The following is a 15362-nucleotide window of genomic DNA, read 5'->3' as shown; positions in this document are numbered from 1 at the left end:
GGTAGCATCGTGTGTTAGGACCATGAAAATATGCTTAAAACCTATTCAACAAATGCAGATATTCTCGGCATACTTTAATATATTTGGCACGTGGAAATCTTACAATATTACACAGCTGTACAGTAATATGTTGCTGAATTATTTGGCTCATTTTTTATTTGATTTTTGGACTATTCCTCTAATGAACGTACTGATGCCAATGCAAAAGACTCTTAGGAGCATCACAGAGTTATAGTGAAGTCCAGGCTGATGGTCAGCTGACCTGCCATGGTTCTTAAAGGCATTCTATGGTAAGCTATCTTGCCCTTTCTCTCCTCAGAACATCTATATGACAGCAACTAATCACTGACTGAAAACTTAAGAGAGCTATTGACAGCACTATTCTACAAAAATAGCAACAGATGGGACTGAATCTAAAATATGTGCTGACCCAGCCCAGCAGGAGACTGAGAAACAATGGTCCTGCTTTTGCTCAGCATTAGAGGTACTAGAAGGTGCTACCTGACGCTTATGATCTGCTCCAAGAAAAGGATTACTTTCTATGAAATTCCTGAGGAAAAGAGCACTTAAGTACAGTACAGACTCACCTGTACACTGAGTTTGACAGCTTTGTGTTGTATTAGTAGAATTTTTTTTTTTATTTCTTGAGGAGCACATGTACAGTTTTGCTCAAATGCATTCAAGAAAAACAAATTCAAACTAGAAAAGTTGTGGAGACGGCCTATTATCTTTCCTTAGTTTGAGAACTACTACTTTAGCCTACGAAAGTGAAGGGTAACAGTGGATATGGTTTTATGCCTGGGCAGGGAACAAAAAGGAAGGCAAACAACATCACAGTATGATGTTCATACCAGCTAAAAATGGGTATAAGAATGGTGTATGTGAAGAAAATAAGGCCAATGTAAGAGGAAAACACACCTTTTTTTTTTTTTTTCTGTATATGTTGGGATGTATTTGGCAACCAAATAATGGAAACTTGAAAATGCAGGAAGCCAGTATTTACCTGAGGATCATTGGTTGATAGATTGTACCAAATAATAGAAGCCCAAGCATTGGGTAATTGGCTGACATTGGAAATCATCACAACTGGCAAAGAGCTTGTCTGGTGGAGAGAAAGAACGGAGTACGTGAATGTTGCAGAGGAAAGCGTTAGTGCTGCATTATGTTTTGTTTCCTTTTAACCTCCTCCTCCTCCTTCCCCTCTCGTCCTTTTTCCCTCCCCCCCCCCCCCCCCAAAAGTACTATACTTTAGCCTGGGATCTTCCAGCTTAATGTAGCAGGACCAACTGATGTTTATCTTTTGTTTAGCCTGTGTTTTGAGACATGGGCAGAATTTCAGAGGGCGTTCAGGACTCAGTTAGCTGAACCTAACTAGCAAGCTTAGCCATAGCTATGTGATGCCTTCTTGACAACTATACAGAACAGTGACTGCATGACTGCTGGCAGCCAGAAAAAGGATTTATGGTAGTCCTTGTCAGTCAGAGAGGTTCTAAAGATCATATGGGGTACACAGGGATTTCCTTTGCCTCTGACTTGCAGTTGGTATCAGACTTTCTCCAGAGCCATAATTTATCACGCTTAATGCCACGGATGTGCCTTCCAGTGAATGCGGTAAGGATTTTGTCACTGACTTCAATAGGTCTTAGAGTCTTTGCTTAGGAAGATGTATTGCCTTTGTGTAGCTTTTCAAAATTACAACATGAGCTAGTATTTGAGCTTATGAAAAGAAGGGCTAAAAAATGTTCCTATAAATCTCTGCATATTTCTGTCCAGAAGTTCTGAAAGTCTTGCATCTGCTTATGGTTACTGCTGAAGGATCTAGGATACATGGACCTGTGGTCTGGCCCAGCATGATTTTCTTATGTAAGCAGCTGGAAAATATTTTTTATTCTTGCCACAGAAAATTGGCTAGAATACTCACTTCCAAATTTATAGTCAATCCATACAGGCAGACCTGTGTTTCAAAGCTGATGGAGTGCAGTTCTTCAGTCACCATATGAGGGCCCTATGTGAATAAGTAGATTATAAAACCGTGAATGCACAGTTGGCATTTAACACTGTCTTGGTACGCTGAACTGTTGAGATCACACAACATTCAAAGAAAACATATATCAAATTTACAAGTAGAGCAGGAAAGGAAGGAAATGAAGAAAATAATTTGTTTGTTAAACACTGTGACATTAAATCAGTCCAGAAATCTCGTGGTTTTTCTGAAGAATCTAAAAAACACTCTAAGCATTGGCAAAGCAACACTATTAAACTTTTAACTTTTGTTTCTAACATTTAAAGTGTTACATTTAAACATGGTGTTGCACATTCAAAAAGTTAGCAGATCATTTTTTGTCTGATGAAGATCGTCTCAACCTTTTTTCTTAAAGTTTCTTTACTGACTGACAATTCTAATTTAACTAGAGATGTTAAACTTCAAACTAGAAATAAAACAAAAAACAATTATAGAAGATAGGTCTTTAATGACAAGTAGGCCCCCATCTTAGAGCATGGTTTTTTTAGTATACTATGATGGCACTAGTTGAAGGACTAGGGACCTAAATCATTAATCCAAAGTAAATCTGGTATAAAAAACAAGCTTTTCTTTCAGAGAAAAGAAAATCTGCTTGGCATGGTTGATAAAACTTTGTAGTAGAAACTTTTTGGTTTGGTTACAAACAAGCATAGCTCAGTAAAGATCAGAATCTCTACTCTTGGGAAACAGCTCTTTGGAAATTTATTTTGATCCCCAGAAGTCAAAATATAAAAAGCTTTTTTGCTTTTCCTGTTTTTTTTCATCGTCAGACATTTGTTTTGACAGACTTTTTAAAAAAAGAACAGAAATCTTTGTGTTCCTGAATCAAAATACTTCCATTTCCATTTACTGAAATATTCCACTTTGACTCAATGTAAAAATAAAACTGTTCCTTGAGGAAAGCGCCTCATGGCTTCATCTGTCCCATGAAGCACCTCCTTCTGGGCATGTACAGGACGCTACAGCAAAAGATACTGTATGAATGAGGGGTTGGGACCACAAGAGAGCCTCAGGCATCTGAATTACAAATTTGCCATGTAATAGGAAAATGCAGCATAGAGCTGCATCCATTGAATAAACTCAAATGTTTTCATACAGGTAGAATCAATCTAATTCAAATTCTATTGCTGACAAAAAGTTGAAAAAGGTTGGTGAAACTCCCCTCACCCCTCATTATGATTTTGCAGAAACTGAAATTTTCCCATGGAAAAAAATCACTGAGCCAAAAAGGCATATCCATATGAAAGTATAAGATATGACCTCAAATATAGAGAGCTTTCACTTGTTTTTTTTACAAGGTAAGTCATAACTCACAACTGTGCTCTCAGCTTACTAAACACCCTATAACAAAACAAGTTTCTGTATTATCATAGGTGCTGTTAATCATACAGCTTGTTCACACAAATAACGATTGCACAGATTGTGCTTTGACCTAGGAGAAGTTCCATTTGAGGAAATCAGTTAGCAGGCAACCATGTCACGGCTGTCCTCATTCTCCACGGCCATATAGTTGCATATAGCTATATATGCAGAATACACGAAAGTGGGTGTAAAATGGTACCAAAAGTAAATACCAACATTTTTACACCTACATTTTGTACTTGCTTAACTTGATGCAAATGACTTTGTAAGTAGCAAAGTAATTCAGAAGCAGGTTTTGAGTTTCAGTCTTGCTAATCAAGTTGCAAGTTATTCCATTCAGAAACAGAGTGTTAAGCTTAAGCATGCACAAGTATCTTCTGCTTATGTTTTTGGCTAAAATTATCCATGCTGATCACACCTTTGTTTTGTACTTAAAGACTATTTGTAATAACTTTTGTACTTGTATAATTCCATCTATTTTGGTTGTGATATGAGTTTTGTTTTTTTTTTTAATTTACTAATGCAACTTTACCCTCATCATTTCTGCTGTGTAAAAAAGTTGGGCTACTGTTAGGTGCCTTAAACCAGTATAGTCTATTTCACTTCCTAGGTAAGGATATGGCATTCATATAAGCATTTTATATAACTTCAGTTATCTTGGGAGACTTTCATGTTCTGGTAGCACTGGCAGTGGCTGAATCATTGATTGCAAGCTTTGACTCTTGCTTCAGTCAGAGATTTACCTGCAGATTTTTGCTGTTAAATAGCAAGGCTAAATTTATGGTGTTGGCCCATGGTCACCCTAGACTTGCTATCTATTTGTGTTTTTCCCCTCCCTCCCCACTGTCTTCAGTTGCTGGATGACATCCATGACATCTCCTGTCCTTCTCAGGAGTTCTGCTTTCCCTCCCGCTGGGGAAGGACGAGGGAACCCCTGACAGGCAGTTCTGCCTGTGAGGGGAAATACATCTATGAAAGCTGGGGCACACGGGTGAATAGTGGCTTGTAGGAAGTCAGAGCTGTGAACTAAAAAGACATAGGGTAGAGCTGTGCAGAGGGTGAGGAGCAGGGGGAGAGGAAGAAACGCAGAGCAGTGATGTGGACGCGAGGGGTGCTGGGGATGGCACAGGAAGGTGGGAGTGCTCTGTGAGGTGGGGAGCGCAGGGCACGCAGTTCTGCATGTGGATTAGCGCTGGTGAGTGGGAGTCGTAGGATGGAGGAGTAACGAGGAGCGGTGGAGGCTCCATGTTGGCTGTGCTGCAGGAAGCAGTTGTGTGTTGGAATGGATGTCTTTTGCTTTGGGAAGTTGGAGCATAGATACAGAGTACAGGTGTGCTAAGTATGAGGATGTGTGTGGTATAGCATGGGATGTTGGGGTGAGAGAAATGTATGCCACAGTGCGAATTACCAAGTTATCTGAAAATCCCAATTGGCTCTCAGAAAACAGGAATGTACAGATTTTGAGCTCCTCTGCTAGGAGACAATCACTTGCAACACCTGTTCACTTTACATGCCAGCTGATATGCATGTCTTGTGCAGTCTGAATACTGCAAAGATGCTGTTTGTTAGGTTTAACATGTCATAATATAAGATGACCACAAGAGGGAACGTAAGACTAGATTCAGATGAATATTAATAAACTAATCACACATTTGGCCCAGTTGAGGCAAACAAAACTCTTTGATGGAACTATAATTAAAGCCTTATTTCAGCTATAAACTTGGCCAACAGAGTATACATTTAAAGAACCATTCCTATTGGAAACCTGTATTAAACAAAGCTCAAAAAGCTTATTTTTTCAAAATGTAAATGTCAGACCAAAAAGAAGGCATTAAAGAGGAATGCATACATCCAGATTATTACTTCCTACCTTCATTGTAACTTTTTAATACACAAATTTGAGGCATATAATTAAAATTTCTATGAGTACTTACTTTAAAAAATGTCTCATTATCCTGTCATATGATAATTGGATCCTATTCTTTTTATAAGGATACTGTATATTTCAAAATCTAATATACTTAAATATGGTTGCTGTATGAATTAAATAAAAGCCAGCCCGAAATACATCTGAGAGTATTCAAAAATACCATGTAAAATAAATCTACAAACCTCATTTCCTTTGCTTCCAGCACTCGATTTCATTTCTTTGGGTTGCTGTATAAAGCAAAACAATATTTATGTAGAAAATAAATTAGACAGAAGTACATAAGGAATACCATTTGTAACCATGATATTCTTAATGTATGTGTATAATTAGGATTTATTTACAGTATATGAATATGCTCTAATGAAGGCTCTGACACTAGGCCTTGAGAAGTCCATTCAGTAAATAATGTCTTGATATTTTAAAAGAATTTTTTAAGTGACTAGCTTATAATAAGGTTAATGTAGTAAAGCTTTAATTAGGGTGCTTGCTCAGTATATAATACAACATAGAAGTAAAGACCTTCAACTTCCAGGTTCTTTTGCAAAACTACAATGATACACTGCATCTGTTGTTAAGCCACAAAAATACCATAGGTGAAGGGATCTACTTAGAAAGTAAAACTCATCAGGATATTAGAGAAGTTACAGAAGCAGTAGTGCAGTCCTGCAAAGGATAGTCATCTCAGGCATTAATTTCAATCAAATCTAAAACATTCAATTAGATAATTCCCATAGACTTTATTTTTTATTTATTATAAAACTCAGTTTAAGAGCTGTGTAATTCAGCATGACTAATCTTTTCCTTTACTGGCATTAAAATAGGATTTGCTTTGTCCTTTCTGTGAAAATGTGTTATGTTTATCTCACAGAAGTATGGAACAGGGTTAAGAGGTTCTAGGAGTAAACTTTCTATATAAGGAGGAAAAAACCTAAGTGTAGATTCAACAGTAGTACAGTTCTGATTTCTATACCAGAGGTGCATAACAAGAAAAGAGCAAACTTACCAAATGTCGAAATTCTACAGACAGACTTCCATTTGCTGATTCATCCATGTTCATAGCCTTCACGTGAGTTCCACATAGAACGAATCTACGATTACTAGGGAAGACATTACACTTAATGTACTCGATGGCAAACAATATCATATTGGATAATTTAAGCAATCTCGTATTTTATTTTCTTACCTTACAGTTGAAACATTCCTAAAATAGAAGAGGGGCAGAGGGAAGAAACAGACTTGTGAATCGGTGAATGTGTAAACCATACTTACATTGAGAAACATGTTTTGAGACAGTAATTTTGCTTTGTCTGTTAAAGTTAACACATATTACCAATGCAAATGCAATTGTTTAAGCAAATAACTGAAACTTCCATCAGTTAGACATTTGCTCTGGTGAAATTAAAGTAATATGTTTCACACCTAGCCTTTTTTCCTGCCACGGGAAGGATATGTGGGAATTTAGAACTGCTACGGTATCTAATTGTTTTCATCAGCATGTTCCGGGAGAATGCGAGCCTGTGTACATTGTTGTGGTATGCTGGGAGAACACTTTCACAGCAGCAGATTGGACAGTACATAGCTTTTGAGAGAAAGTTCTGTCTTCTCTCCTGCTCCTTCCGAGACAGATGTCTTCCCTCCTACCTTTGGGCCAACACCTGTGTCTATGTGGTGAATTTGATCAGAGTGTTTTTAGGGGGCTGCAGAAGTACAGCAGCCTGAACAAGGCAGATGGCAGGTACCTGTGGTTAGGGATAGGAGGACTGTGGCCAGCAAGGCCTTGGATCAGCTTTCCTGATTTTGAAGTCGCACTTTGACAGCAAGTCTTCTGCCCCATGTTTTATCATGCTAGAGGGCCCTGATCTATCTTTAACCAAGCTTGCTCTACCATTAGGGAGTATGGGTCTTGCATAGTACTGAAAATAATAAACATTGGTGAGAAGATGCATCACTCAAATAGAGATACTCCAGGTAGTATGAACGCTGTTTTCACAAACATAACATAAATAGGCTCTGAGATATCTTTTTCTCAGAAAATTATAAACAGCCAAAGAAGCTGGGGATCCTGTTTACTCTGGACCGCTGTAAGAAATAATGGAAGCATGAAGGAGTACTGAACCCCTTATAGAGGAGGATTTTATGTAACAGCCTTAATTTCAGACAGGGGTAAAACTCTCTAAGCTACCATAGCTGCTAATTACAGCATCAGCTTTCCAAGCACCAACTTATTGTACTAATTGGAGCAGCTGCACTGAACGTACTGGGACTATGAACACAAGATAAGCGACATTTCAAAACAATATATCCTATAAATGGAATAGAACTTAATTCAAAGTCTTAGTGTGATGCTACTATTTGAGATTGACGAATTTCATCCAAGTCTTGAAACAAACCTTAAATAGACTTCTTGTCTCCCATTTGAAAAATAAAAATAGCTTTTTTAAAAAACATAAAAATCCTTCCCCTGTATTTCTGAAACAAATGAATTTTCTTAATGTTTCAACTTCTCTTCCCCCCTCCCCCACCCTTTTTAAAGTGTCTTCTAAATCAAATAGGGTAGCAACTGATAAACCTTTATTATTTCTGTAGGAAGAAGAGAGTTGTCTAATACTTCACTTTAAAGTTTCTTACTTGTCAATAGTTGCTTTCACTCTGATCTGGTAGTTCAGCTCTGGCAATTTAATTAGCAGCCTTTGAAACAGAAAGTGTAAAAATTAACAATCAAACTCAGAAACTCTTACAGAATAAACTTGTTTGTCAACAGAAAATATTAGAGACCAGTATCTCCACACCAAAGTATCTACAATGATTCTAATCCAAAAACAAATTAAGTGCCTAGGATTATACCATGATTCAAAGGGTCCCATCCTCAGAAAGAAGGGAAGAGCTGATTCCAATGGCAAGTGTTTTTCCCTCCCTCCACGTATGTGAAAAAGTTAGTATATGTTTGAGGGAATGGGTAGAGGGACAACAAAAAAGAAAACCAAGAGACAGACTTTGCATAATCTGCAACTGCATTGTACATGTACGTGTACTTTCCTTCATGTACCCTTTTTTATTCCTGACCCCCACACATTCCATACATTTTTTGCTGCTAGATGAAAATGAAATGCGAGTTCCCCTCCAATCTTGTCTCTCCTCCCAAAGTGGGTAAGGAGAGAAAAAATTTCTGTCATGGAGACACCAGAGCCTCCAAAAATGCAGAAATTTCTCTTTCCTAAGAGCAAGAGTGGCTCTGAAACTATTCTAGTAATGGCCTGCATGATATGGATCACTATTGGCTTCATTTGCAAAGTCATTAAAGCAAGAATCCAATACATAAAAAAAATCCTGAAGGTGCTGACTTTTGCCCCAAATCTGCCTGCCTTCCTTACACTGATTTGCTGCTTATTGTCACTTACTGTGAGTGACGGATTCTGCAGCGCTTATATCTGCACTCAGGAAAACTCTCACTGGAGTTGGAAGGATCTCTGCCTGACTCTAAACAGAATTTGCTCTGCTTTGTTTTTAAAATTCTGAAATGGTCTCCTAGGATAAAATGTACACAAATTAAGGAATGTATATGAGATTTCCTTTCCTTACCTTAATTTAACAGTGAACTGTATTAAGGTTTTAAGAACCATTGGTCTCTGGGGATGTGTTGGCATGCAGGGCTGCCTTTCAACCACAAATGAACTAGTATGAAAAGAAATGAAATAAATAGACTGGTAGGAATATGCATAAATGAACAGTTGTAGTTAGGGGGGGAAAAAAGCACTGTTATCTCACTGAGGCTTATTTCTCTACAGATGCTGAAGTGGGAGGTACATATTCCAACTCTGAGTTCTCTAAATGAGCTAGTGGTCTAACCTGCAATTGAATTATTCCCATAAGAAACAGATATTTGGAATATGTTAGAGCTCAGAACAAACTCCATAGCATTGAGCCATCACATTCACTTGGAAGATCCAGGCATATATCATAACCATAAAACTAAAAATGAAAATACATTGAACCTGGCTCCAGTGAAATTAAATAATCATTTTCTCTTTTTCATTTTTGAAAAGACAATTAACTATGTTTCTTTCAGACAAAGCTAACAGAATAGTCACTTGTGGTATATCTCTAGTATAGCCAATATGAAAGGGAAGAGGAATAACGACAGTAAATATTTTATATGTTAACAGATGAGTGAATTTGGCAGGGAAGAATGTCTTGGTGGGGAAGAGGAAAGACAAGGAAGGAATTGACTCAAATGACTTTAAGAACTTTTCTCAGCAGTATGTGCATGGCTTCTGCTGAAATAAGTGGATTTTTTGTGTTCACCTAGAGGCAGAACTTGACCACAAACCATTAAGGGCTACACATGAGGAGTTGCCTGGCACCATCAACTTCTATGAGTTTTGATTAAAGCTGTACATACTTCTTACATTAGGAACTCAATTTTTTAAATCTCTGCAGACTCAGCCCTTTTTCTTTTTTTCTTCGTAACAATATAGCCTCATTGTTGCCAATATATTGTGTCAGTTCAAATAAACGATGTAAATTTACAATAGCTTACGTACTTTCGGAAAAGATTGTAGAGCAGAAAATTGACTTTTTCCAGCAGCTGAGGTCTTTGCACTGGGATAGGATCCCCATCATAAGTCAGTCTGGTCAACAGTTCATCCAGTTTTTCCAGCTGCCTTCTAACTTGAAAAAGACTCTCTGCCAACAGTGTAAAACTGCAGCAGGACAAAAGATTAGTTTGCATTCTTTCCTGTAAATTATTTATTAGAGCATAATGCATACTAAAGTTCTTGCTTAGGGAAATCAGAATCGGTACTAATTGATGCTTTTTAGCTTTATGCAAACTAATGTCCACTCATCATCATTTGACATGAGCATGTAAATATATTAGGCAAACTCTCCTGTTTTATTTTCAAAGATAACTAGTTTCTCAGAAGGTTTCATTAACAGCAATGCAACATTGTCTGTGATGAGATTTAGAAGAAATATATGCATGGTCATGATTTGCACACAGGGCACTTACGCCAATTTTATTTCTCTCCTACAGCTTAGTAGGAGTAGTTTTGCAAAATGTGCCCTTTAAAAGGACAACATTTATATAAAAAGAACAAGTTATCAAGTCTGAGGAAGTAAATTTTTCAGAAACATGAAAACCATGACAATGAAAATCAAATCCAAATGTGCTTGCTAACAGTTTAATAGGAAATGTATATATAAAATCATAAAGTTTGTGGTTGTTCTCCTTTCTTTTTCTTTTTTTTCTTACTGTTTACCTCATCTTTTCCAGAAGAGTAGAAAAGTTTGATAGGAGAGAAATGAACACGATGGTTACGTTCTCTGTCTGCATTATCTTTTTAAACATAGTGCTTTTTGGTTTTAGTTGCAATCAGCTTCTTTAGAGTCATGTTCTACCCACCACAAAGTACTTTTGCCATTTAATTCCTGCTTAGTTTTAAGTCTGGAGGAGTGATGTACCTAGTGACTCAAAGCATGAAGTGTCTACCCAGCTCCTACCTAGACAAAACTCCCACTATCCTTAGTGACAAACTCAGGTCAGCACAGTTCTTACTCAAGCAAAACTCCCTACAAGATGTGTATCATGAACCTGGAACAGTCGTCAAACCAAAAAACCAACTGCAACGGCTCAGTCTCAGCAGTTCACTGAGATGTCATTCATTCTAACAGCAAATATTGTCTACCAAAACCAACTATATTTTAGTTATTTATTTGCTTAGCTGCTAATGAACTTGCTGCTGTTGCAAGGTAGCAAGCCAGCTGATCTAAAGCGATCATGATTTCGTTCTCACTGTCAAGCAGCAGGCTTCCTGTGGTTTTCAGTGGAAACATAAGTTAAATGTAATTTTACCAGTTCTGGAGCTGGTCAAGCCCACCATGGAGAGGACCTCCAATGCAGGCAATCTGCTGGCGTCTCTTCCAGTCTAGCAACTCTTCAGTCAGCATGTTGTTCACCAATACATCAATTTCATGAATCACACGTCCTATTTTACTGAGTACTTCCTGTAGAATAGGAAAGTTGTCACAAACTGACCACAGGGAACAGCCACAAAATTCAGCAATTATCATAGAGTGCTGATTACATTTCTGAATTATTTTGAAAGTATTTAGCCCCTACCACTTTAGTTTCTTTTTAATTCATAGGTGATTGTATTCATCACCCGTTGTACTTAAAATTAACCCTGAATGTTGATGAAATCTTCAGTAAAATTTCTTTTTAGGAGTGGGAGTGTACAGGGATTGTTGTAATCATTGCAGACATACTAATTCCAGGACATGGACATTTACAAGCACTGTCAAGGTCAAAAAGTCCTTCTTTTATTTTGTCTGGTAGCCAATGCACAGTTTGGACATTTTTTGTTAGGCTGCTTGCTTTCAAATGTAAAAACCACATGGACTCAAACAAATTAACTAAATCTGCCTTCTGTACAAGCAAGGAACTGGTCAAGGGAATACTGATCATGTTTATGTCATACTCTCTGTGCTGCTGAGCAGAGCAAGGTACTGTTGTGGGTGAGTTTTTTGCATTTATTTATTACATTTACTTTGAATACTTTTTCTTTACTTTAAAAGCTATAGATTTCCATTTAATTTATCCATCTAGCACGGTACGTAAGTCATGTGAAGTGATGCCCTCACCTTCTTTCTAGTGTGTACAGAATGATGTCTCTGATTGGACTGTTACTTAACTGCCAGTTTCTTAACTGCTAGTCCAAAAAACACGCGCATGAAACCTTTTGTGTATTTCAAACTCATGCTCTATTTGTCTGCTCTTTTGAGAAGAGGATTTAAAAAGGCATACGTACACATTAGATTGTTCAGTGTGGGAATAAGAGGAGAAAGCAAAGGAACCACAAATGACAAAACATGTCACTAACCTTTCTCTTGTAGTCTAAAGTATTGAGCATAGCCTGCAACGTCAACATTTCCTGTTTAATGAGGGCACTGTTTTTTTCACTCTGCTCTGCAGGGGGATGAAAAAAAATTACCTAGTAAATTCAGTGTAAATGTGTGCGTGGGTGTGTGTCTGTGTGTTTATAGTAGGGGGAGGGGGAAAAACCATAACCAGACTGCAATGTGAAGTAGTGAAAAAATTCACTGCAGACATCAGTAATTATGTAACAATGCATTTCATTTGAATAGACTAACTTTAATACAAATTTAAGATATGGATTTATGACCTCACTTTTTATATGTGTATGTGCATACAGAACAGGAAAAGGTAGAAAAGATGCATAAAAATCTATACATTTCTTATTCATGTACACACTCATGCATTATATAAGTTTGGCTTAGATCAATGGTTGATCTGCTGTGCACTACTGAAGTGTGCTCATGGTGTCAGCAGTTGGACTAAAGCTCTTTGGACTCGATGTGAATTACATGTCTGGTTGAGGGAATGAAGGTTAGGCTTTTGAAATGGAGATGAAGTGTTCATTACTATGGGGATTTCAGCAGCTGTGAGTACTCATCACTCAGTGTTGCCCTCTCTCCACAACACTTTTTCTTCTTTGGATCATGCAATAGTTCCAAGCTTGTCCCATTTTCTTTCACATGCAGACCATCCCCCCATCCCTCTCATTTTGCTCTTCTTATGTCTTTCATGCTACCTTCAAAAAAGAAATTGGTGCCAACTGTGTCTGCTGAGCTCTGGATCAGTGTCTTCCCATTACATCAGAGTATATGTTTCAAAAGAGACAGACAAGTAACTGATTGTCAACTCAGCTACAGCAATTGCTCACACACACATTTTAAGGCACTTCAAGCTGTCTGTGCTAGTATACAGCATTTGTTGATGCAGTCAGATTTTCAGCTCTGAAAGTCATTTAAGCGAGCATGTTTTATTTCACAAGTGGGGCAGGTTTCAATCATCTGCATGGTCAATAGTGATGGTTGAGCTGATGATCAGCAACTCATTAAACTATGGCAACCTGATCTCTTCTGACTGCCTGGCCATATCCCGCCTTAAACACATAGGACTGGCACGTTTAAGAACTTGGACATTTTAAGCCCCAGGTATCTCTTCGTGTTCAAAAGGGAGGTAACGTGAAGATATTTGTGCAGACACAGGTGGACCCTAGTTTCCTTTCTGAAAGAGATCATGCAAGGACTCTTGCAATGTGCAGTTCTCAGAACCATCATAGGCTGGTAAAACATGCATGCAGAATATTTACCAGTTCGTTATAACCACTGCGGTCAAAAAAGAACAGAAAGTCAGGTTAGAGATTGAAATTAGTTTTATGCAACTCCACTATGGGAAATAAGATGCTCTTCCACCTCCTGCCAAGGAAGGGCCGTGTCAGACAGGAAACTGAAAAATATGTTCTTTAAATTAAGAAAATTACTATTTCTGTGCTGTTATACAGCTTATTTATAGAAAATAACTGTACTTGATCAATGAGATCATATTTACCCTCTTAACCCAAAAGAGTCATTATGTCGCAGACTACAATTTCATAAAAAACTTCCTAAGAATTTGTTTTTGTCCTTACATATATTAGCTGGGTAATACATGAAAAACAACTGAGACTTGTCTCTAGCCTTTTCCTAGATAATCTAAAAATTATTACAAAAAAGTCTTACCTAAGCTTTGTATTGTTTTATACCTGAAGTCAAACTCCTCTTGCAAGTCTTCCAAGTATTTGACATCTTGGTCTGTCATCTTTCCCAGGGAAAATAAAAAGAAAGAAATTATTTGGGTAATTATAGTGACATGAAAATAAATTTGTTTTATAATGGACAAATGCATAATGTAGTATTTTCCTTTCCTGCCATTTGAAAATTCCTAGAAAAAAAGATGATAGAATAATGAATGTTGTATTACACATTTATAACTAGACAGATTTATTTCACTTATTCAGAAAGTCAACTCTTATTCTCTTACCCACAGTAAAATTTTAGTTGATACAACTGATCGTTAGTTCAATGATTGTTTGTTTGTTCAATGATTTAGTGCAAGGCAGAAATTATTACATTTAGCCTAAGTTAAATTTAAATTATTATGCCAATAATGTAACTCTCTGCTTGCAACTTTAAAGCAGGGCAAAGATTTTCCCACCTCTGTTAGCATCTTAAATAATACCATGACTGACATGGTGGATTAATGTTCCCTGAAAAGTGAAAATCAAGAATTATATGCAGCTATTCTTGTTTTTAAAAGCCCAAGTCAAGCAGTAATTTTGGAAAACTAATTCCTCTAACTCTGTGAACAGCAGCACCTGTCCATGGACGGTGTCACAAAGTAGAATGTCTTTCTTGAGAGCTTCAGATTTTCATTTATTCTTCTGAACGTTTGTTTGTTATACATTAAAATTTGAAGATCTGAGAACTTGATAGAGATCAATATTTTATCTCAAAAGCCCCCTATTCCACCTTTGTACAAGACAATCTTAAAATAGGATTACATTCCCTGAAATGTGTGATCCTACACAATTTAGGCCAATGAATAACTTTGCATTGACTTCAATAGGAAATGGAATGGGGCCTGCAAAAACCAGAAAGGTGGAGCCAGAGACAGCAAGTCTGTTTAGAGTTCACAGGCTTTATTTTTAGATAAATGTTTAAGAACTTGGGTAAAGAAACAAAACCTTTTTACTGCTTTGGCTTTTTGTAAGGTTTTGTTTTCATGCTCACTACAAAAAGTCTCGAAGATATTTTCTAGTAATCATACAATTTACAAAGATAATTGAAAAGACATCTCAAAAGAAGGAAAATAAACTAGAAAATCTTCTGGCTTATTTCTGGGGTCTGTTTCTGTGTCATTAATAGGAAGCCTTGATTCTGCCAACAACTTGCAAACAATCCTTTTTAGTTTCCTGAGATATGCAAACTAAGCATTTGTGAAAAGTATAAAAGCTCATTTGCTAAAGTAGGACATACAGAATTAACAATTTGTTTTCCTCTTCATTTTGGGGATTAAACTTTGGATTTACATGTGTACAGTATGAAATTGCATAAATGAGGATCTGGCTGATTTCTGTGTTCAACTTAATTACCTACTAAAAAATCTTGTATCTAGAAATTATTCTCATTTTTACTGGTCCGTCA

General features: G+C 37.1%; 1 protein-coding gene across 2 annotated transcripts in view; it reads right to left on the bottom strand.

The window, feature by feature from the left end:
• The window catches only part of STAT4 (signal transducer and activator of transcription 4), a 45492-nt gene that overhangs the window by 8939 nt on the left and 21191 nt on the right, over positions 1–15362 (bottom strand). For both annotated transcript variants that reach the window (XM_068948296.1, XM_068948297.1), the window contains exons 6-16: positions 13899–13977; positions 12194–12279; positions 11167–11318; positions 9857–10015; positions 8895–8987; positions 7944–8003; positions 6499–6516; positions 6319–6412; positions 5498–5542; positions 1922–2005; positions 1004–1102 (exon numbers count right to left, since the gene is read on the bottom strand). In XM_068948296.1, coding sequence (XP_068804397.1) covers positions 1004–1102; positions 1922–2005; positions 5498–5542; positions 6319–6412; positions 6499–6516; positions 7944–8003; positions 8895–8987; positions 9857–10015; positions 11167–11318; positions 12194–12279; positions 13899–13977 — 969 coding nt within the window. The remainder of the gene's footprint in view (positions 1–1003; positions 1103–1921; positions 2006–5497; positions 5543–6318; positions 6413–6498; positions 6517–7943; positions 8004–8894; positions 8988–9856; positions 10016–11166; positions 11319–12193; positions 12280–13898; positions 13978–15362) is intronic.

The sequence above is a fragment of the Struthio camelus genome, chromosome 6 (assembly GCF_040807025.1).
Source record: "Struthio camelus isolate bStrCam1 chromosome 6, bStrCam1.hap1, whole genome shotgun sequence".
Classification (NCBI taxonomy): domain Eukaryota; kingdom Metazoa; phylum Chordata; class Aves; order Struthioniformes; family Struthionidae; genus Struthio; species Struthio camelus.
This window is presented reverse-complemented; position numbering and strand designations above follow the sequence as displayed.